Source organism: Lepidochelys kempii, chromosome 13 (assembly GCF_965140265.1).
Source record: "Lepidochelys kempii isolate rLepKem1 chromosome 13, rLepKem1.hap2, whole genome shotgun sequence".
Lineage (NCBI taxonomy): Eukaryota > Metazoa > Chordata > Testudines > Cheloniidae > Lepidochelys > Lepidochelys kempii.
In genome coordinates, this window is record NC_133268.1 from 31,187,052 (window position 1) to 31,208,425 (window position 21,374).

The 21,374-nt window shown below is 44.6% G+C and overlaps 1 protein-coding gene across 6 annotated transcripts in view; it reads left to right on the forward strand.

The window, feature by feature from the left end:
- Positions 1-21,374, forward strand: part of CPNE1 (copine 1) — an 80,329-nt gene that overhangs the window by 52,562 nt on the left and 6,393 nt on the right. For 3 of the 6 annotated variants that reach the window (XM_073310028.1, XM_073310030.1, XM_073310024.1), the window contains exons 4-11: positions 10,302-10,376; positions 10,644-10,715; positions 12,108-12,191; positions 13,403-13,492; positions 17,675-17,773; positions 18,440-18,526; positions 18,605-18,664; positions 19,157-19,290. In XM_073310028.1, coding sequence (XP_073166129.1) covers positions 10,302-10,376; positions 10,644-10,715; positions 12,108-12,191; positions 13,403-13,492; positions 17,675-17,773; positions 18,440-18,526; positions 18,605-18,664; positions 19,157-19,290 — 701 coding nt within the window. Of the gene's footprint in view, positions 1-10,301; positions 10,377-10,643; positions 10,716-12,107; positions 12,192-13,402; positions 13,493-17,512; positions 17,609-17,674; positions 17,774-18,439; positions 18,527-18,604; positions 18,665-19,156; positions 19,295-21,374 lie in introns of all 6 variants that reach the window. The other 3 variants (XM_073310026.1, XM_073310025.1, XM_073310027.1) reach the window with 3 other exon arrangements.

Here is a 21,374-nt window from a genome sequence, read left to right on the forward strand (position 1 = left end):
TGAATATAGGTCCCTGCCGACCTGCTGCCTCTTCAGTTCCTTCTTACCTCCAGTGATGGTTGTTGGAACTCCAGTCGCTTGCTTTCTCAAGTGCTTTCCCATGTCTTCATAGTTTCAGTTTTCATAGTCACTTCTGTAGTTATAGTTATAGCTAGTTTGTGTTAGTAGGAGTGGGGATTTCCTCCACCACAAATGCTTCTTTTCCACCTTTGGGCTTCGGGGCATGCCTCGATCCAAAGGATTTAAACCCTGCAGAACCTGCCACAAGGCTATGCCAATGGGCAACCCCCATGACTCTTGCCTCAAGTGTCTGGGGGAGGTGCACCAAATAGACCGGTGCAAGATTTGTAAAAGGTTCCGCCCGAAGATGAAGAAAGAGCAGGACTTCAGGCTAAAGCAGATCCAGATGGAAGCAGACCTTTGTCCCCAACCGGCCCCGGGCCGGCAGGATCCGGCACCGAGCACGTCCTTGCGGAGTGCTCCAGCCTCCGTACATGTTACAGTGCCGAGGAAGGACTGTGGCCATAGAGACCCTCGGCACCGGTGCTCCCCAGCACCGAAGCCTGTAGAAGCAGCGTGACACCGCTCACACTCCCCGGTGCCACATAAGCAGCATAAGGAAACAGGCAGGGGGCTCTCACCCACACTGAAAGCTGCCGGGTCGGACAGTGCTGCTGGAGTGCATCCTGCGCAGGAGCTCCCAGCACCATCAACACAGGAGCCAGTGCTGTTGACTTTGGGTCCCTCAACGGGGGCTGTCAAGTCTGGTGCCAGTGGACTCTTCTGACCAGGAGTGCCAGGTGAAGGAGCTGGAACTCCCTTCCACTCCAGACACTTTCAAGGCCGCAAGGGACTTGATTGCCATGTTGGCTCTGCAGTCCCCCGCCAGCTGGGATGGGCCTCCTGCACCGCAGCGCGTCGCACAGTCTAAAGGCAAACTTGCTACGATGAGGCGTCCACCTTCCCCGAGGCATTGCTCTCCGCCACACCGTTCCCTGACACTGGCCCAGCGGCACCATTCCCCAGCTCCATCCACATAGCACCGTTCTCCAGCACTGACCATGTGGCACTGCTCTCTGTCACCATCCCCCTTGGCACCGCCGTGGTCTTCATGCTCCAGGTCTCAGTCATCGGACTTGGAGGCGGAGTCCAACTATTCAAGACCCAGTTGGCACTGGTCGGACCGGCACAGGCAGGATGCCAGGATGGTGCTGTGCCAGGTGCAGTGGCAGGGACCTGCACAATGGCCATTTTGGACCCCATGGGCCTACCACCAGGCCCAGGGCACAGTCTCCAGGGGCTCCCAGTCTGTGGCCTCAGAAGGACATGCACCTCCGTCAGCCAGGGACCACCCCACACCTTGGGGCTCCGATACAGTGTCCGTTTGCGGTGCAGAGCCGGGTCCAGCTCCTGCACCCACTACTGGCACCGAGGCTGCAGTCGTCACCGAAAGTCACAGCGCCAAGCAGGATGCCTCCAGGGAGCAGGAGGGCCACAAGGGCCCGGTGCTGCCTCTAGCTTGATCGTCGTCATCGCCAGATGAAGCAGTAGCAGGGTCTTCCCCCTCTGGGCTGCCCCCTATCGCTAACAAGGCGCACGAGGACCTGCTACACAGGATCGCCCGCAATATGGGGCTCCAGGCTGAAGAGGTGGTCGAGTTGGAGGACCCGATGGTAGACATTTTAAATCTTGAAGGGCCATCCAGGGTAGCACTCCCCCTCATAAAGACCATTCAAACCACTACAAAATCTCTGTGGCAAACCCCTGCCTCCATCCCCCTGACAGCCAAGGGCGTGGAGAGGAAATATTTCATACCCACTAAAGGGTATGAGTACTTATTCTTTCACCTGCAGCCCTGCTCGCTAGTGGTGGCAGTAAACGAGAGAGAGAGAGAGACGTGCAACAGGGCCCAGCTCCCAAGTCGAAAGACTCCAAACAGATGGACCTCTTTGTCTGGAAGGTCTACTTGACTAGAGGGCTCCATCTGAGGACTGCTAACCAGTAAGCAATCCTCATCAGATAGAATTTTAATTTGTGGAGCAAACAGACTCCAGGCTTCACAGCCTAAACGATTCATGGGTGATGCTGAAATCGTTCGGCATGCATACCCCTGCCACCCAGCGGAAACATTTTAAACCACAGCCCCAACAGCTTTTCTAACCTCCCGGCACAGGCAGGACTTCTCCAGGAAGCAGGGCAGGAATGGCAGGCACAAGCCTCCCCATCCTCCGCCCAGCCAGGGCCAGGGCTTGACAAGGCCATCGTCAGGCTCTAAGCAAGCCTTTTGAAGGCATGTCTGGGGGCGACGCACCGATCTGCACACTGGATCCTTCTCCCTGTTTTCTCAACCGTCTGTCCCAGTTCTATCGTGGTTGGTCACAGATTCAGATCGCTGGGCCCTTTGCATGGTGGAAATGGGTTATTTTCTCCAATTCTGCTCCTCCCCTCTCTCCCAGCCCCCTTCCCCGTCCCTCCTCAGGGACCCTTGTCACGAGAATCTCATACAGGAGATTCAAACGCTCCTCGCCGCGGGAGCAGTGGAGGAGGTTCCTCAGGAGATAAGGGGCAAGGGATTCTATTCCCATTATTTCCTAATCTCCAAAGCCAAGGGGAGTCTCAGACCCATCCTTGATCTGTGAGGCCTCAATAGTTTCATGAGAAAGTTGAGTGTCCGCCTGGTCTCTCTAAGCATGATTATCCACTCTCTGGATCCGAGAGATTGGTACGCCGCCTTCGACCTCAGGGACGTGTATTTCCACATCTCTATAATTCTTGCCCACAGATGGGTCCTCATGTTCATGGTCAGTCACAACCATTACCAATTTACGGTCCTCCCCTTTGGCCTGTGAACGGCCCCATGAGTGTTCACCAAGTGCATGTCGGTCGTAGCCGCCTTCCTACACCAGAGGCAGGTGCAGGTTTACCCGTACCTCGATGACTGGCTGCTCAGGGGGCGTTCCAGGGACCAAGTGGAGTGATAAGTCAGCTTTGTAAGTTCCACCTTTGACAGGTTGGGTCTCCTGCTCAACGAGCACAAATCAACCCTATACCCGACACAGAGGATAGATTTTATCGGAGCAGTGTTGGACTCGGGTCAGGCTAGGGCATCTGAGCCAGAGGCTCGCTTTTGGTAAATGACAGACATCATACAAAGCCTCAGGCGGTACCCTACTACCTCAGCAAGGGGTTGCTTGAGGCGCCTTGGCCACATGGCAGCATGTATGTATGTGGTACAGCTCGTGAGGCTCAGGCCTCTCCAAGCTTGGCTGTCGTCACCCTACTGTCCAGGGCACAACAGCCTGGACAAGGTGATCACCCTCCTGGTGCCGGTTCTCGAATCTTTCCACTGGTGGCTCAACCCACAGGAGGTGTGCAAGGGAGTCCCCTTCAACAAACCCCAGCCCTTTCTGTCCCTCTAGACAGATGTGTCAGCGCTGGGATAGGGCAATCACCTGGGAGAACTCCAGACCCAAGGTCTCTGGTCGCAGGACGAACTTTCACTCCACATCCACGTCCAGGAGTTGAGAGCGGTCCGACTGGCACGTCAAACCTTCCAGGCCCAATTGCAAGGTAAGTGCGTGGGGGTCATGATGGACGACGCAATTGTGATGTTTTACATAAACAAGCAGAGTGGGGCTCGTTCCTCTCCCCTATGTTGGGCAGCCCTCAAGCTTCTGCATAGCCCACTCCATTCACCTGGAAGCATCTTACCTCCCAGTTTCTCAGAATGAGTTGGCGGACTACCTCAGCAGATCCTTCCACAATCACGAGTGGTCTATCCGCCCAGATGTGGTGCACAACATTTTCCAAAGGTGGGGAGTTCTCCAAATCGACCTGTTCACCACGAAGAGCAACAGAAAAGGCCCCTAATTCTGTTCCTTCTGGAATCACAGCCTGCCCTCTCTAGGGGATGCATTTCTCCTCTCTTGGACGGACCATCTGTTGTATGCATTCCCACCGGTTCCACTCATCCCCCGTGTTCAGCTCAAGATCTGCAGGGACAAGGCGGTGGTCATACTGGTAGCACTGTCTTGGCCTCACCAGCACTGGTACACCACGCTCCTTTAGCTGTCAGTGGACACCCCAATCGCATTGCCCCTGGTGCGAGACCTGATCACCTAAGACCACGGTCATCTTCATCATCCCAACCTTGAGTCTCTGCACCTGACCGCTTTCCTGAAAGATCTGGACAAGCTATACCCGCAGTTTAAGCAACCTATCATAGAATATCAGGGTTGGAAGGGACCTCAGGAGGTCATCTAGTCCAACCCCTTGCTCAAAGCAGGACCAATCCCCAATTTTTTCCCCAGATCCCTAAATGGCCCCCTCAAGGATTGAACTCACAACCCTGGGTTTAGCAGGCCAATGCTCAAACCTCTGAGCTATCCCTATCCCAGCGTGGAATCTCAACCTGGTCCTTTACAGACTGATGGGGCCCCCGTTTGAACTCCTGGCGACTTGTTTGCTGCTTTACCTGTCATGGAAGATGACATTCCTAGTCACCATTACGTCAGCAAGGAGAGTGTCAGAGCTTAAAGCCCTAGCCTCTGACCCTCCTTACACCATTTTCTATAAGGACAAGGTGCAACGTAGGCCTCACCCAGCCTTTCTCGCAAAGGTTGTGTCCCAATTCCATGCCAATCAGGACTTTTTCCTACCTGTCTTTTACCCGAAGCATCGCATGGATAGTCAAGAACAAAGGTTACACTCCCTGGACGTTCAAGTGCTGACATTTTACATTGAATGCACAAAGCCGTTCCATAAGTCAAACCAGCTGTTCGTGGCAGTTGCGGACCGGATGAAGGGCCTTCCGGTCTCATTGCAGAGGATTTCATCTTGGATCGCGTCTTGTATCCAGGCAGGGTATGATCTGGCAAAAGTACTGGCCCCTGCACTAACGGCACATTCCCCAAGAGTGCAGGCCTCCTCGGCAGCATTCCTGGCCCAGGCCCAGATCCAGGAGATAGGGAGGGTGGCAACGTGGTCCTTGGTTCATGCTTTCAGCTCTCGTTGCGCTATTACCCAGAGACGATGCAGCATTTGGCAGAGCGGTGCTCCAGTCAGTGATTCCATGACCTCCAACCCCACCTCCTGGCTAGGGCGTCACCTAATTGGAATCGACATGAGCAATCACTCGAAGGAAAAAACGGTTACCTTTCTTTCATAACTGTTGTTCTTCGAGATGTGTTGCTCACGTCCATTCCAAACCCACCCGCCTTCTCCTCTGTTGGAGTATTCAGCAAGAACGGACTGAAGAGGCGGTGGATCGGCAGGGACCTATATTCACCGCCATGAAGGCGCCACTCCAGGGGGCTCCATAGCCGACCTGACGGGTGCTGCTAGGGGAAAAACCTTCCTATGACTGTGCATGTGGTGCGCACGCACCTAGTTGGAATAGATACAAGCGACACATCTCGAAGAACAACAGTTATGAGAAGGTAACTGTTTGTTCAGTTTACTCAGTGTAGATAATACTTCGTTTGATTCATAAATCAGTTAGTTTTAAGTGCAAAATGTGTTTTGATAAACTTCCTTTTTTCTTATGTATCCAGCACATTTAAGGTAGTTTTATTTGACTAATAATTTCAAAATGCTGTTTTTTCACATTTTAATTGAATTCCAATTTCTGTCCAAAATTAATCATCTAATAAATCAGAAATGAGTCTTTTGCCAATTTCTAACATGATATAAATATATTAAAATCAAGAATCTGAACAAGTGTGCGTAGATATACTGCATCCTCCTGATTAGCAAAAAGAATCAGCATCAAATTTAGAGGAAAGGCTGTGAGTAGCTGCATATCAGCATGTTTTAATGGTACCAACCAATGAGAATCAGCCTTTTTTTAAGGAAAATAACTACAAAGCACAAACGCAAAACAAGATTAAAATTGATTATTTAAATCAGGGTTTCCTGTTTGCTGATTTAAATCATGATTAGAATCCGTGATTTAAATTGCTTAGGTTTTAATGAGTCTACCCTGCCTGCAACATAGAGACCACAGCAGTTCTGGTGCCTTTCTGACGTCCCCTCTACGACGTGACATCCTGGTTGGCCAACTCTCCCAAAAGCCAAGTGAAAAAGCTGTTCTGAAACATTAGTATCAGTTGCTTGTAACTTGCTCAGATGGTTCTTTGATATAGAAACTTCCCAGCTCAAAACTGGTTTCTTTTAAAGAGTTGGAGCAAAATGTGTGCAGCTTTTCTTTACATTCAAACAAGAAATAATTTTTTTGGGCAGGGTTTGTGATAGCATCTGTCGGTCTTTGTCTGTAACATGATAATTTTTGAATTCTGACTGTGATCTGTTCAAAATTTCAGGGAATGTTCTAGGTTTCAGTGGGCAGAAACTGATTATTTTGCGAAAAAAATAGAAGGGGAAAAATGGGGAACACATGGAGCCTCTGGCATCTGTTTAGCAGAGCCACACCTTCAACGGTTAGCACCTTCCAGCATAACAATACCTCTGTCTCAATTCTGTTCATCCTCCCAGTAGAGTTCAGCATGTTGACATCTTGAGTGACTTATCTCCTAGACAGAAAGAAGAGAAGAAATAATGGGGGGAAGGGGAGCCCACAGGGCATCTGGCAGAGAATGTCATAGAATGGGGGTTTCTCACATAGTCCCTGGTATGGGGAAAACATAGAGCCACTGCCAATGGTGGGGAATGGGGGATGCACAGAGCCTGGTGTGCAAGGAGGAGAGCAGTTACAGGGAGTCCCTGGATTAGAGGGCGGATGGGAGGGTAGCACACTAGGAGCTTGTGGGGAGAATGGAGGGGTATAAGAACCTCTAGGTGAGTACAGTGAGCCCACCCTGTAAAACTTGCAAAACGTGTGACCCCCTAGTGTATATTTAAATAACTTGAATGGGCACAGTTTAAAAAATGAAGCTTATTGTGAGGCTAGCCCTCAATGAAGAGTCTTTCTTAGGGCTGGTCTACACTGCAAAGTTATATTGGTACAGCAGAGTCTCCCAGGCATAAAAAATAGACACTCCTGAGATAGTTAAGCCAACCTAACACCCAGAGTAGACAGGGTTTTCCAGGTCCTGTGGACCCCCCTCTTAGGCTGTGGGGGGATCCTTTAGCAGTGAGCGGGCTTTGCCCGCCCACTTCCTGGATCCCAATAAGATCCAGAGTAGACAGTGCTACCACCTCTTGGGGAGGCAGATTTCCTACAGCAACAGAAGAACCCCTCTCGTCACTGCAGTGTCTACACTGAAGCACTACAGCAGCACAGCTATGGTGTTTTAAGTGTAGACATAGCCCAAGGTGCTTAGTTACATATTTTCATATGTACAGTACATGAGTTTCAATGCACATTTTAATTGCGGTAATGATCTTCACTCTCTCTGCTGGCAGAGAAGATTTTACATTTAATGACTTGTTTAAAGATGACCAACCCTGGAAGAGGGTATGCTGGAAGCTGGGCTTCTGCCTAAAGAAAGTTTTAAAGTGATTTTGGCATAGTCTTCTGCATTTTTTTAAATTAGAAATTCCTGTTCTGTCTGAGTGGAAAACTAGTGAAATGATTACATCTGAAGAGGAGATGAGATTTTAAGTCAGACTGTGAAAAACTATTTTAAAAGTTTTTTTAACACCTATTTAGCTTCAGTGATTAACACTTTGAAGAGAAGAGGTCTTTATTTAAAAATCCAAACACCCCTGTTCTTTCCATTGAAGTGTGAGAGCTAACAGTGTACATGTGCTGTGACCCCCAACATGTCCTCCAGCAAAACCAGGGGAGCAGATACTCCTAATTTTTTCTTAGGTACAGAACAAGCAGAAAAAAATCTTAAAACCCCAAACAAACAACTCCTTTCAGGCTTTCTTTATATGTTATAATAAAGCAAAAATAAAGGTCACAAGTCCAATATTTTTAGTAGGGCTGTCAAGCGATTAAAAAAATGAATTGTGATTAATTGCACTGTTAAATAAATGGTATTCAATATTGTTTAAATATTTTTGGATGTTTTATACATTTTCGAATATGTTGATTTCAGTTACAACACAGAATACAGTGTACAGGGCTCTTATTTTTGATTACAAGTATTTGCACTGTAAAAAAACAAAAGAAATAGTATTTTTCAATTCACCTAATACAAGTACTGTAGTGCAGTCTATTTATCATGAAAGTTGAACTTGCAGGTGTAGAATTATATACAAAAAATAACTGCATTAAAAAATAAAACAATGTAAAACTTTAGAGCCTACATGTCCGCTCAGTCCTACTTCAGCCAATCACTCAGACAAACAAGTTTGGTTACAATTTGCAGGAGATAACGCTGCCCATTTCTTGTTTACAATGTCACCTGAAAATGAGAACAGGCATTTGCATGGCACTGTTGTAGCTGGCATTACAGGATATTTACGTGCCAGATCCGCTAAAGATTCATATGTCACTTCATGCTTCAGCCACCATTCCAGGGGACGTGTCCATGCTGATGACACGTTTGTAATGATCCAAAGCAGAGCGGACTGGCGCATGTTCATTTTCAACGTCTGAGTCAGATACCACATCAGTGGGTTGATTTTCTTTTTTGGTGGTTTAGGTTCTGTAGTTTCCGCAATGGAGTGTTGCTCTTTTAAGACTTCTGAAAGCATGCTCCACACCCTGTCCCGCTCAGATTTTGGACAGTGCTTCAGATGCTTAAACTTTGAGTCGAGTGCTGTAGCTATTTTTAGAAATCTCACATTGGTACCTTTGCGTTTTGTCAAATCTGCTGTGAAAGTGTTCTTAAAACGAACATATGCTGGATCATCATCCGAGACTGCTATAACATAAAATATATGGCAGAATGCTGGTAAAACAGAGTAGGGGGACATACAATTCTCTCCCAAGGCATTCAGTCACAAATTCTAAGTAACACATTTTTTTCGTAAACCCCATCAGCATGGAAGCATGTCCTCTGGAATGGTGGCCGAAGCATGAAGAGGCATACGAATGTTTAGCATATCTGGCACGTAAATACCTTGCAACGCCGGCTCCAAAAGTGCCACGCGAATGCCTGTTCTCACTTTCAGGTGACATTGTAAATAAGAAGCCGGCAGCAGTATCTCCCATAACTTGTTTGTCTTAGCGATTGGTTGAACAAGAAGTAAGACTGAGTGGACTTGTAGGCGCTAAAGTTTTGCATGGTTTTGTTTTTGAGTGCAGTTATGTAACAAAAAAATCCTCTACATTTGTAATTTACACTTTCACGATAAAAAGATTGCACTACAGTACTTGTATGAGGTAAATTGAAAAATACTATTTCTTTTGTTTATCATTTTTACAGTACAAATATTTGTAATAAAAATAATATAAAGTGAGTACTGTACACTTTGTATTCTGTGTTGTAATAGAAATCAATATATTTGAAAATGTAGAAAAACATGCAAAAATATGTAATAAATTTCAATTGGTATTCTATTGTTTAACTGTGTGATTAAAACTGTGATTAATTTTTGAGTTAATTGCGTGAGTTAACTGCAATTAATCAACAGCCCTAAATTTTAGATATCCTTTGTAGGCCCCTTTTAAATCAATGGGAGAAACAATGTTTTCCATCCTGATTAAATCATACATTTCTGATGATTGCACAAGAATATGTCCTGGAAAACAAATATCTAGAACAAAAATTCTTAAAATTTCTAAGTTCAGAAAATAGAGATGGCTTATTGTTCAAAATGGAGAAAGCATCAAACATCATGGAATATAATCTAACAAATGAGTATGGGGTAATTGGGGAACTCTAGCAGGGCTACTTCTCTGTGTTTAGTTGCCTTTGTGTGAAAAGGGAAGGTGATTGCAGCAGAGATTGAATGAGTATTGGAGACCCCCTCTACACCATTTCTGGAGCAGAGGGTTGGATGTTCAGCCTAGGGGTAGGAAGGTGGGGTTCAAATATATTAAAACAGTACCTGGCTTGTTGAATGGCCTCTTTCTATTTCTAGAATTTCTTGGATCCTTGTAGTAAAATATCAGTGTCTCAAGGTGTCATTGGGAGGCAATAATTAGAGGTGAAAGGAATATAAATATTAGATTTCAGGGGGTATCAATGGATGTCAGAGCTGGAATACTGTAGCCTCAGAATGTATAGCTTTAGGATAAGTAAAATTTGCAAAAATGCCTTAGTGATTTAGGAGCATAAGTCCCGTTGACTTTCAGTGATGCTTAGGCTCCTAGGGGTATAGGTTACTTTTGAAAGTGGAACTTAAGGACTTTGTCACTTAGGTGATTTTGGGAAATTTACTCTTGAAGAGTTACCATGTTTTCTGGGTCTAACTCCATAATTATGTATGTCTTCATTTGGCTTTAGATTGTTTCCAGTAAAACACTCACTCGGCCTTTGGAGTTGAAGAAAGGAAAGCCAGCAGGAAAAGGCACCATTACGGTAACTGTGCTTTATGTATAGCCCTAAAAGAATGAATGAGCTTGTCACTTTATGTAGAGTTAAATTTCTTTGGTTAAATAAATTAGCTTTGGGTAAATTAATTTCAAAGTTTGTCTGCTTTTTGGCAGTGTTAAATTGTGTTACTTGACGTGTGTGTGTGTGTGCAAGAAAACATATTTACAACCAGAAGCAAAGGCCCTTTCATGTGCCTGAGTGTCTGCTAAGCTTCACTGGAAATTAATTTGTCTTTAAATTCTTGTAACACAGATTTCAGCAGAAGAGATAAAAGACACAAGAGTTGTCAGTCTAGAGATTGAAGCACAGAACTTGGACAAAAAGGTAATTGATTCTTACACAGTTACACGTTTTTATAGCTATAATCAGGACTTGCAGTAAGGTGGAGTTCAGTTCTACTCGCTCTGAATGTGTGTTTGTGTTCACTAATTTTTTTTTTTAATCGGGAGAACAGTGTGGAAGAGGAAGTACTCACATTTAGTAAATGCTTAAACAAGAAACATGCTGTTTACGTTTTGAATGTGATGTCACATACAAAATTACCAAACCACACTTTTGGGATTGGTCTTGCCTTTCATTCAAGGTGATTTCATTGAGATGTGTCTTTGATAATGGGCAGTTTACATGAAAAAACATCCTTGAGGTAGAATTGAAAGTTGAGTTAGGCTAAACATTAAATGTATTGGATAACAACTGGAGAACTTCCAAAGGTTCAGAGTTGAGTTTTGAATCCTTATCTGCACTGGGGGTTAGGTGCACTGGCAGAGCTGTGGAATACATGGGGATTGGGGTGCACTAGGAGTGCACTAGGGTTGGGGCTGACGAGGTTGAGCTGCAGGATGTGGGGCGGTTTCAGGTGCAGGATTGGGTGCACTGACAGAGCTGTGGAGTACATGAGGTGGGGGTGTGCTGGCAGAGCTTGCGGGACCATGCCTCCCACATCTGAGTCCCCAACCTCTCTTGCCTCATCTATCATCCATCCTTATTTATCCCCCTCCCTCCTCACTGCAGTCCAAAATCCCTCTCCCCTCATTTCCCCACTCCTCTGTCCCGTAATATCCCCCCAGGCATTTACATGTCTAATTCCCCCCCAGACATGGCTTACATTCCCTCCAGAATACAGCTGCCACCAACAACTCTCACATTGCAGCATCCTCCAGCCCCTCCATGCAGAACTCCTTTTGTCGTAGGGGAGGGCTATGATAAATATTTAATGGCAGCGTGAGTTCACCGACAAAAGGCCTCTGTTTCATCTAGTCATTAGTTTCTCAGTTTAACAGTACAAGGCATCAGAAGGAAACCTGTTTTTTGTTGTTTGGTTTTTTTTTTTGGGGGGGGGGGGGTGTTTGTAACCTGGAAACCCCTTGATCAAGTGACCGCATATATGTATAACTAATGCTACCCCACACTCCCATGAGGCACACCAAATTTCAACAAATCTGCCAAAGCATGTCGATTTTAAAGGACTTCGGAAGGTCGACCTTTTAAACAGCTATCATGCTGCAGCCATAGCTTAGTGATGCACCTGCGCCACTGTAATATGTGCACTGCCTCACAAACTTCTCTGGGCTTTCTGTCCCACTGGGGATGCCAGCTTCCCGTCATTCCCCTCCCCAAACGTGATGTACTCCTACCCCAAACCTCCACCACTAAGTGTTTGGTATTTATTTGGACAAAGCATGGGGGGTTGATTACTCCTATTTTTTGTTTTTACAGGATTTTTTGGGCAAATCAGATCCGTTTTTGGAATTTTACAAGCAGAGTGATGGTGGAAAATGGCAGCTGGTCTATAGATCAGAGGTAGGGTTTGCACACTGACACACACTGTTCTGGCATTAGGTTCGGCTCTCATTGCCTGAAAAGGGCGAACGTATTGTGCTGTGGGGAACAGGATATTGCTGTGTTTTTACAGAAACTAGTTTTAGTGTCTACTGAACTCTGGCACCACAAATGCTAACTTGCGCTTCGTTAAGTTTCTTTCATTTCAAAGGATTCCAAAGTATTTTCCAAACAAACTTATAAGTGTAGACAGAATGTAGTTATCCACACTGGGATTTTGCACAGCATAGTAGGGTTAGGACCTATGGCACTTTGAAAAGAGTAGAGACTCCTTAATGGCCATATGTTAGGACCTTTTTTAATGTTTGATCTGAAAAAAGATGCAGTGTCCCTTAATGCTGTTGGAGTGTTAGTTCAGTCCTGCCTTAGAGGAAAGAGTGGCACCTCCTGAGCTGTGAGCTCTTGCTTTTTGCAGCACCTGTGTTTTACCGGATTTCTCCTCCTGGAATTAATCAGGCCCAACCTAGAATATATTTAGTCTGCACTTAAAATTTAGGCCGCCCTAGCTACATTGCTCAGGGCTGCGAAAAATCTCATGACCCGTGCAGTGTAGTTACATTGACCTAACCCCCACTGTAGCTACTGCCTTTCGAGGAGATAGATTTACTGCAGTGATGGAAAAACCCCTTTTGTTGCTGTAGTAAGCGTCTGCACTACAGTGGTGTGGCTGCAGCTGTGCCTCTGTAGTGCTTGTTGTATAGACGTGTCCTTGGCATGCAAAATCTGAGAAGTTCGCAGCTTGAGGCTTGATCTACACTTAAAATTGATATCAACAAAGCTGTGTCAGTCAGGGGTGTGAAACCCCCCCCCACATCTCTGACTCATGTAGCTATGCTGGCAAACCCCTCAAGATAGATGCAGCTATGTCGACAGAAGAGTGCTTCTGTCCACATAACTAATGTTGTTCAGGGAGGTGGTATTCCTATACCAGCACAAAAACTCCTTATGTCATTGTAAGCTGTGTCTACTGTAGGGGACTGTACGGACATAGCGCTGCTTGTATAGGCTCTGTAGAATAGACGTAGTCTGAAACACCATACCTCCAGTTCAAGAATTGCCTCCAGATACTCAGCATGGTGTAGAACTCTTGATTTTGACAATGTTAAAACTCTTAACAATTTGCATGTGGCATCCCCCATTCAAGATTATTTATTATATCTGTTGTCTTGCAGGTGATTAAGAACAATTTAAATCCATGCTGGAGGAAGTTTAGTGTTCCCTTGCAAACGTTCTGTGGAGGGGACTTCAATAACCCAATCAAGGTATGGTCTTTGGAAAGCATAAGTGATTAGATTCTCTCTCTCATTCCTTTGCAACTGTAAGTCACCACCTCTGGGTTGACATTAACTAGCTATGTGATTATCAGGCTGTTCAATCTTTGCTTATCTAGAGAAGTTGTTTAAAAATGTAAATATTAGCAAATAAGAGATCATTTTTATTAAATGCAAAATCTATGTGAATGCAATAGCACCTGTCAAATTTAAAATAGGTCAAGAACTGCAAAAGTGAAGTTTCCCACACTCTTCCCTAATGACTGATCTATAGATAGAATTATCAGACTTTCAGTTATTGTCTGGAACATAGCTGAGAGGGTCATTCAATGCTGAACCAAACTGATGGTGCTGAGGAAGGCGATGGTACAATGTAAACCTAAGTGCCATCTTTGGTCTTGTCTTCATACTAGCAGGGACCCTTTTCCTATTGCCAGCTTGAGCAGAGGCTTTTCCTTGAAAAGGGCCTGGTTTTGGGTCTAGATTCTAACTCCTTGAGCTCTTACATACAATAAATGACTCTGTCTGACTCAAGGTCATGAGTAGGTCTTCAGCATAATACTCCACATTCATAAGGCAATTTGCTGTATCTTAAAACACCCCAAGTAGTTACCTAATCTTTTTAATTCACTGAAGTCTCTGATTAGAGGTGGAGTCTAAAAATTTACCCCTTCCACAGTAAATGAATTCAAAACCACATGCTGTTCTTTCTAAACCAGTGTTTTCTCTGGACAGTCAACCCAAAAAACATTTCTTTCTAGGTTTTCCTGTCTCGTTGTACCTGTGAAGAAGCCTTGTGTTGGGAATCAGGTCTTAAAGGTTTAGCAAAAGGCCTGCATGTCAGTCAGTGTGCGTGTGCAGCATGGTAAATCCAAAGAATTACTGAGATTGGTAAATAGGAAAAAAGGTTTGAAGTATGACTTGGAGTGCTAAATATGGGGTAAAAGATTTCAGTGATAAGTTATGTACTTCATAATTGGGGAAAAACCTGACTGTGACCAAAAAAGAGGAATCCTCTTGACCCAAAGACGTTGGAGAAGTGAGAGAGACACTGACAAGGCCCATGTTGGTAATGCTTGTTGTCCCTCTTTGCCAAATTGATGCTAATTAAAATCCTCGGTACTTTGCAAGCATGGCATAGAGTGAGGAATTTCATTATGTAAGGTTTTGTGTGCCAGGCTCTGAAAGCTGTGCTTTACAGTAGGAATCCATATTCGTCACTTCAGGGCAAATGTATGCTAATAATATACTTCCACATAGTGCCTTTCAATCAAGGACCTCAAAGCATTCACAAACATTTAATTAAACTCCACAACACGCCTGTGAAGAAGGGATGTATTATCCTCTGATTACAGGTGGAAAGGTGAGTTTGGGTTGAAAGACAACCGTGGTTTAATAGCACTGAAGAATACAACATCAAGTCAGAATTTGGTGAGGACACTGGGGGGAAATGTCATAGGATCTTTAACGATCTCAAGTGTTCAAGCCCCTGATTTTAATCTAATTACATCCTGGTGAGAGAGTGATTGGGCAAGATGTGTGCCCCCTTTTTTTGACTTATTGCCATCATGTCCAGCTTTTGCTTCACAGAACCCTCAGTCTACTTTGGGGGCTTCCTAAGCTTCATGTAGAAATTGCTCATAGCCATTATTATGACTACGTGCTGCATAGCAAACACTGAATCAAGCCTCCGCTCCGCGCTCCTGATACATTAGTATAACTGTTCAAATGATTTAACATGGACACCAAAGTCTTATTTGTTTGATTTGGTTTTTGGACACCAGCTTTGCAGGTCTTTTGTGTGAGGATATTTTGGGTCAAGAGTATTAACCAAAGTTCAAGATAAACAGGTGTGGTTTGATTTCCTCAAATTAGTGCTGACACTAACTAATATTTCAGTAATTCTTTTGCACACTGCACTACTACCCTGCTGCACTGATATGCAGTGAGTGGCCTCGGCAGGGTTTTCTTGATTTTTTTTTTTTTTTTTTTAGATAAGTAACTCTTTCAACTTAGACAAAAATTGAAGTCCTTGATTGTCTTTTTTGTTTTTTAAACTGATGCAATTCCTTTCCACCAAAGTAATCTTTCATTGGAATTAGTTCTTCATGTAAACTAAAATGAGATTTTAAAGAACAAGATAACTACCCATCAATCTGAGGACATGAGTAGAGCAGAAGCCACCGCCTTCTGTGAATATTGGTGGTTTCATTTTTAGGAGGTAGAGCATCCTTTATTCACCTTGAGGACCTCTTGGGTCCCACAAAATATTGGACAAATGCAGGAAATAAGTATTTGCTGACAGTTGGGTTATGACCTGTTCCCTACAATATTGCTAGCTGGCCACTGATGCAGTCAGGGTTGACCGCCTGTGACTGCCCATTATTGCTGAAAAGAGCGTGTTTCAGAGATGTTTGTTTCCTTCTGAGCATCGTAACAGTCTAGCAATGGTAACCCATGTCTCTAGGACGCAGCTGTACCAGTACAAAAGATGCTCTGCGCTGATAGGAGAGTTCTCCCATCAGCATAAAAAATATTGCTTCAATCTCTGTTAGCAGGTGTGAGTTTACTGGGAAAAGAGTATGTGGATTCTGATGACTCACAGGGCTCGTTTCCCCACCCAGATATAAGGGAGGATGTAGAAGCTCTTTAGATGGAGAGGATGTAAGGTTCTGAGGTGAGAACTCCCTGTCCTGTTACCTCGTCAGGTTGGTAATTCTGCAGCCTCAGTGCTTTAAATGTGAGCATTATTTATTTCATTTCAAATTGTTTTAGCAGATGGGGTGATGAAAGGGATGGTAGAGAAACTCATGGTGAAAACTGAAAATGGCTGCAGAGTGGGGAATGCAGAGGAAAGGAGGAAACAGAGACGAAGGATGGGGGAAGGAAGAGAAGTAAAAGGAAGAAATAAGTGGTCTTAAAAGTGAGCATGCTCTTCCACTGAGTGAGGTCAAATGTGACTATAAGATACTTAATTGAACTTTTGGTTATTATTTATTAGCTAAAGGAACATTTCACCCTTGATTTTTGTGCAAATTTCCCAGTGACCAGCAGGAAGAGCTGCAGTGGATCAAGGGGAGTTTGTGAGATCTGAATTTAACCCTGTGGGCTATAATTACACATGTAATTTGGGCCTCTCCAAAGAATGAGTTTGACACCCTTATAAAGCGTGGTCACTGAGCAGTCCTGAGAGTAGAACACTGGGAGAAGCTGACTGTGAGGAGATGGCTTGTGCTGAGCTGTGTCCTGTGATGGTGGTAATTTTTTCTTTGATAAAGCCAGACCCCCAAAAGTCAGTGAGTTTTGAAGTCTGTGGAGCATATGGAGTTTGTTTTTGAAAAGGTGGGGAAAGGCACCAGTTCGTAAGCATTGGTTTTTGATTGTTTCCACTGGAGTACTTGCATTCTGTGATTTTTAATATGTGTTGTGTGTTTTGTGCATATTAAAACCTCATACATACCGCTTTCTAGTGGCTAACATCATGTGGTGCTATAACTGATTTAGGTCTTAGCATGTTCTGTATGCCATTGTCACTTGCATTGGCATTAGCATTGGGGAATCAGGTCTCCAGGCTGATCTAAATGTGATTAACTATTCAAATATAGATAGTCTGCTTGGTACTGTGCAAAATACAAAAGAAGACAGGCTAGGTTTCTGCTCTCTGGAGCTGCCAATCTCCAGTGCAGTCCATATTATTATTTTTTATGTATGCAAATATGAAAGACTTTGGATGATGTTGGATACAGCATTCTTATTGCTTCTTTCTCCATATTCCAGTTGAGTACCCTCTGCAGAATAAAATCATGTTTATACCTCTGTACCAACATATAAGTAAACAATATTCAGTAGTCTAGCAAAGCAGATCAATTTAGCTGGGGAGAGATCCTGACTGAAGCAAAACTTCTGCTGTGCATGTGAGTTGCATTTAATTGCCCGTTAGCTAAATGGCTGAGTAGCAGTATTTCTCTGTCTCTAACCAGGATTCACTTTGAGTGTCTCTTTTACTGTCAGGTTTCAGTTAGTGATATGGATGACAGCACCAGTTCTGATTTAATAGGGGAGTTCACTTGCATCACTGCAAAGCTGTTGGAAGCGAGAGATCATGTGGTGAGCAGCTGTAATTCTCCCTGATACAGTACCTTTGTCCATTGCCTGCTATTTCTTTCCTTTCAGGTACATTGTACAGATTATGATAGTGATGGGTCACATGACTTGATAGGCAGTTTTGAAACTAACCTGTCTCAGCTGCAGAAAGCAGGAGGCAGCTCTCTGGTGAGCTTTTTCTTTTTCTTCCCCATTTTTTTCAGCTGAGGGGGCCATAACTCACTGCAAAGGGTTTGCAACAGATTGTTGGATCGTGCTAGTGTAGAGTTTTGCTCCATATTGAAAAGTAATTTTATTTGTGCTGTAATGTCATAAACACACATCCCAGAAAAGTAAATACATTTTGCACCCCAAGCACCCCAGTCTGTAACTCTGGGTGCCGTTGCATCTCCTCCTCCTGAAGGTATTTTGGTGCCCTTTGTCTAGTTCCTGTGCCATGCTTCCATCATCTCCATTTTCCTTTGTCTCTGGAGAATCAGGCAGAAGCAGAGTAGCTTCCCCCTCTTGTTCACTCCAGCATAGCAGACTCCAGGAGACATACCAAGAGTGTCACCGCTGTATAGCTGACTTATCCCTACCATCAGGAGGCCAGTTTTCTAGAGCAATAGACTTTTTTTAAAATATTGTTGTTGAAACAGAGCATGTGGCAGAGTGGTTAGAATCTGTCTGTTTACTGTGGGTGTGTTTAAAAATCCCATTAATCTCACTATTTTTTGGAGAGGCGGGCTGGGTTGAATCACATCCTTTGCACTGCTCTGGTTTAAACTCCTGAACTCTGCTTTCTTCAGGTGGGTATGTCAGTAATCTGACTCTTATGTGCATTGTGTCCTGTAGGTGGAATTTGAATGCATTCACCCTGGGAAGAAACAAAAGAAAAAGAGCTACAAAAACTCTGGAATTGTTAGGATAAAATCCTGCAAGGTAAGCTTATTTTCCAAACTACCAGCTTTCCTGCTCCTGTAGGAGAGGAGGTGTAACCCTGAGTATTTGTTCCTTTAGATTGAAACTGAATACTCTTTCCTGGATTATGTCATGGGAGGCTGCCAGATTAACTTCACAGTGAGTTGCTCACCTGCTTCTTGTCTTTGTGAATGACAACAATCATTCAGAGGTTTTATATAATAGACAGTTTCCTCTCTGTATTTCTGTGAGATGATCAGGATAAAGAAAGTAATTTCTTTGGTTGATTGTCATGAGCATTGCTCTGCATCTCACAGTAACTCTAATGGGCAGGGAGCTTCTTAAACTGCTCTCAGGTCATTTATTTTTAGACTAGCAGTAAACAAGCTGGTGTCTATCCATTCCCTAGAAATTAGGGTGCCAATACCTACATGTGCCCGGGGGGTATGTCACAGGGACTTCCAGGGAATGGATGGGTCCCAGAGCAGTACTGGTCATTGCTGCTGGGGAGATTTTGATGCCGGTCTGCATGTGCACGTGTGTTGGGCTAGCCGTGAGCTTCAGTTTCTGGATAGAAATGTTTTCTTTCTCTCACTTACCTGTAATGTTGGTGACCCTTCAATGACCTGCTGTTCTTATCTTCTTAATCAGGTGGGTATAGACTTCACTGGCTCCAATGGAGATCCAAAGTCACCGGATTCTCTTCACTACATCAGTCCAAATGGGATAAACGAATACCTGACTGCCATCTGGAGTGTGGGGAATGTGGTCCAGGATTACGACACGTATGTAAGAGGTTCTTGAACTGATTCATCCACAGGCTTCTGAAAAATGTGAAATTCTAAGTGCTGGCAGTCAAGGGCTATTGGTGAATGTAAAATGCTGCTGTCAAGTGTTAATCTTTTGTTGCCGGTGACACATTTCGTGCCTGAATGCCGTGCTTGTTCAAGTCTTAATTCAGTGGGAAACGTGCTAGCCAGCTCAGTGCCTCTGTCTGGCTTTAGTCCTCTCTTAACCTGAAATATCATTAGTTTTTTTCAGTGGGACAGTGTGTGTCCTGGGAGAGAGACTGGAATTCTCAACCATCTTTCTGGAACCCCTAGAGCCCCTTCCTTGTGGTGACCATCCCTCTGGTTAAGTAGGGTCAGACAAAGGCCATTCTCTGATGACCAGGATTGAGTTTGATCTCTAATTATTCTTCCACGGTTCCGGAGTATGTGATATCACTGGGCTACTAGATCATCTAATTATGTGTGCCACAATTCTGCACCACAGTATGGGCTAGGAAATGCACCCCTTGCCACAGAAGTGTGACCTTTCATTACTGAATTAGAGATGGTAGGTAAGGTGGGGATAGGCTGTGAAAGGCCTTGAAAGTGCAGACAGCTAGCTTGTGTTTGATACAGTAGAGAAGAGGGTAGCAGTGAAAGGATGCAAACAGAGAGGTGACATAGTCAGAACAACGGGCTAGGACAATGGTCTTTGCAGCAGCATTCTGAATGGATATCAGTGGGACAAGATTGCATTTGTCCAGGCCAGAGAGAAGGATGTGGCATTAATTGAGCTGTAAGCTGTGGAGAGCCTGGGGAAGAGTTTTAGCTGCATGGATGGTTAGGAGAGGCCGTATCTCAGTGATGTTGTGCAGAAAACAGTTGCAGGATGTGGACAGCCTGGATGTGAGGACCTAGAGAGAGGTTTGAGTTGAAGAAGGCATCCCAGTTATGGGCCTGAGTGACAATAAAGATGACAGTGGTATCCACAGTTATTGAGAGAGGAGGTCACAGGTAAGGCATGGTGGGGAAGATCAAGAGCTCTATTTTAGCCATGTTGAACTTGAGCTGATGGCTAGACATTCACAAGGATGTGGATATTGTGTCCAGTTCTGTTGTCCACCCTTCAAAAGGGATGTTGGAAAATTAGGGTGGGCTCAGAGAAGAGGCACAAGAATGATGTAAGGACTGAAAAACCCACCTTACAGTGAGAGACTAAAGGAGTCCTTTATCAGGGAGACGGTTAAGAGATGACCTGATCAATCTATGTGGAGAACTTCAATTTCTGCAAGATTAAAGCTAGACAAATTGAAACTAGAAATAAGGTGCAAATGTTTAGCAGTGAGGGTAATTAACCATTACCAAGGAATGTGATGGATTCTCCATCTCTTGAAGTCTGTAAACCAAGCTGGGATGTCTTCATGAAAGAGGTGCTCTAGTTCAACCAGAAGTGGTTGGGCTTGATGCAGGAATTGCTGAGTGACATTTTCTGGCTTGTTTCAGAGGTGTAGCCGTGTTAATCTGTATCAGCAAAAACAACAAGGAGTCCTTGTGGCACCTTAGAGACTAACAAATTTATTTGGGCATAAGTTTTCGTGGGATATAACCCACTTCAACAGATGCACGGAGTGGAAAATACAGTAAGCAGGTATAAATATATAGCACATGGAAAGATGGGAGTTGCCTTATCAAGTGGGGGGGTCAGTGCTAAAGAAGCCAATGCAGTTAGGGTGAATGTGGCCCATTCCCAGCAGTTGACAAGAAGGAGTGAATATCAACAGAGGGAAAATTACTTTTTGTAGTGCTAACGAGGCCAATTCAATAAATCTGGCTTGTCTTATGTGGCTGTCAGACTAGATGATCCCATGCACCTGTGCTGATCTGCCTGCACTGGCTGGTTTTGCTGCATACTTGTATTCCTTTATACTGTGCGCTTCAGAAATGATATGGGGATGCAGCTCTCTCTCTGGCTTTCAAAACTGGGGGTCGTCTTGGTGCTCATGAAGGTGAGGAACGAATATCTCTGGATATTCTCCGCACTTAGCTCTGTCCCAGAACACCAGTCTTGTTCTGCAGTGCCGCTGCTGTTAAGGTGTAGG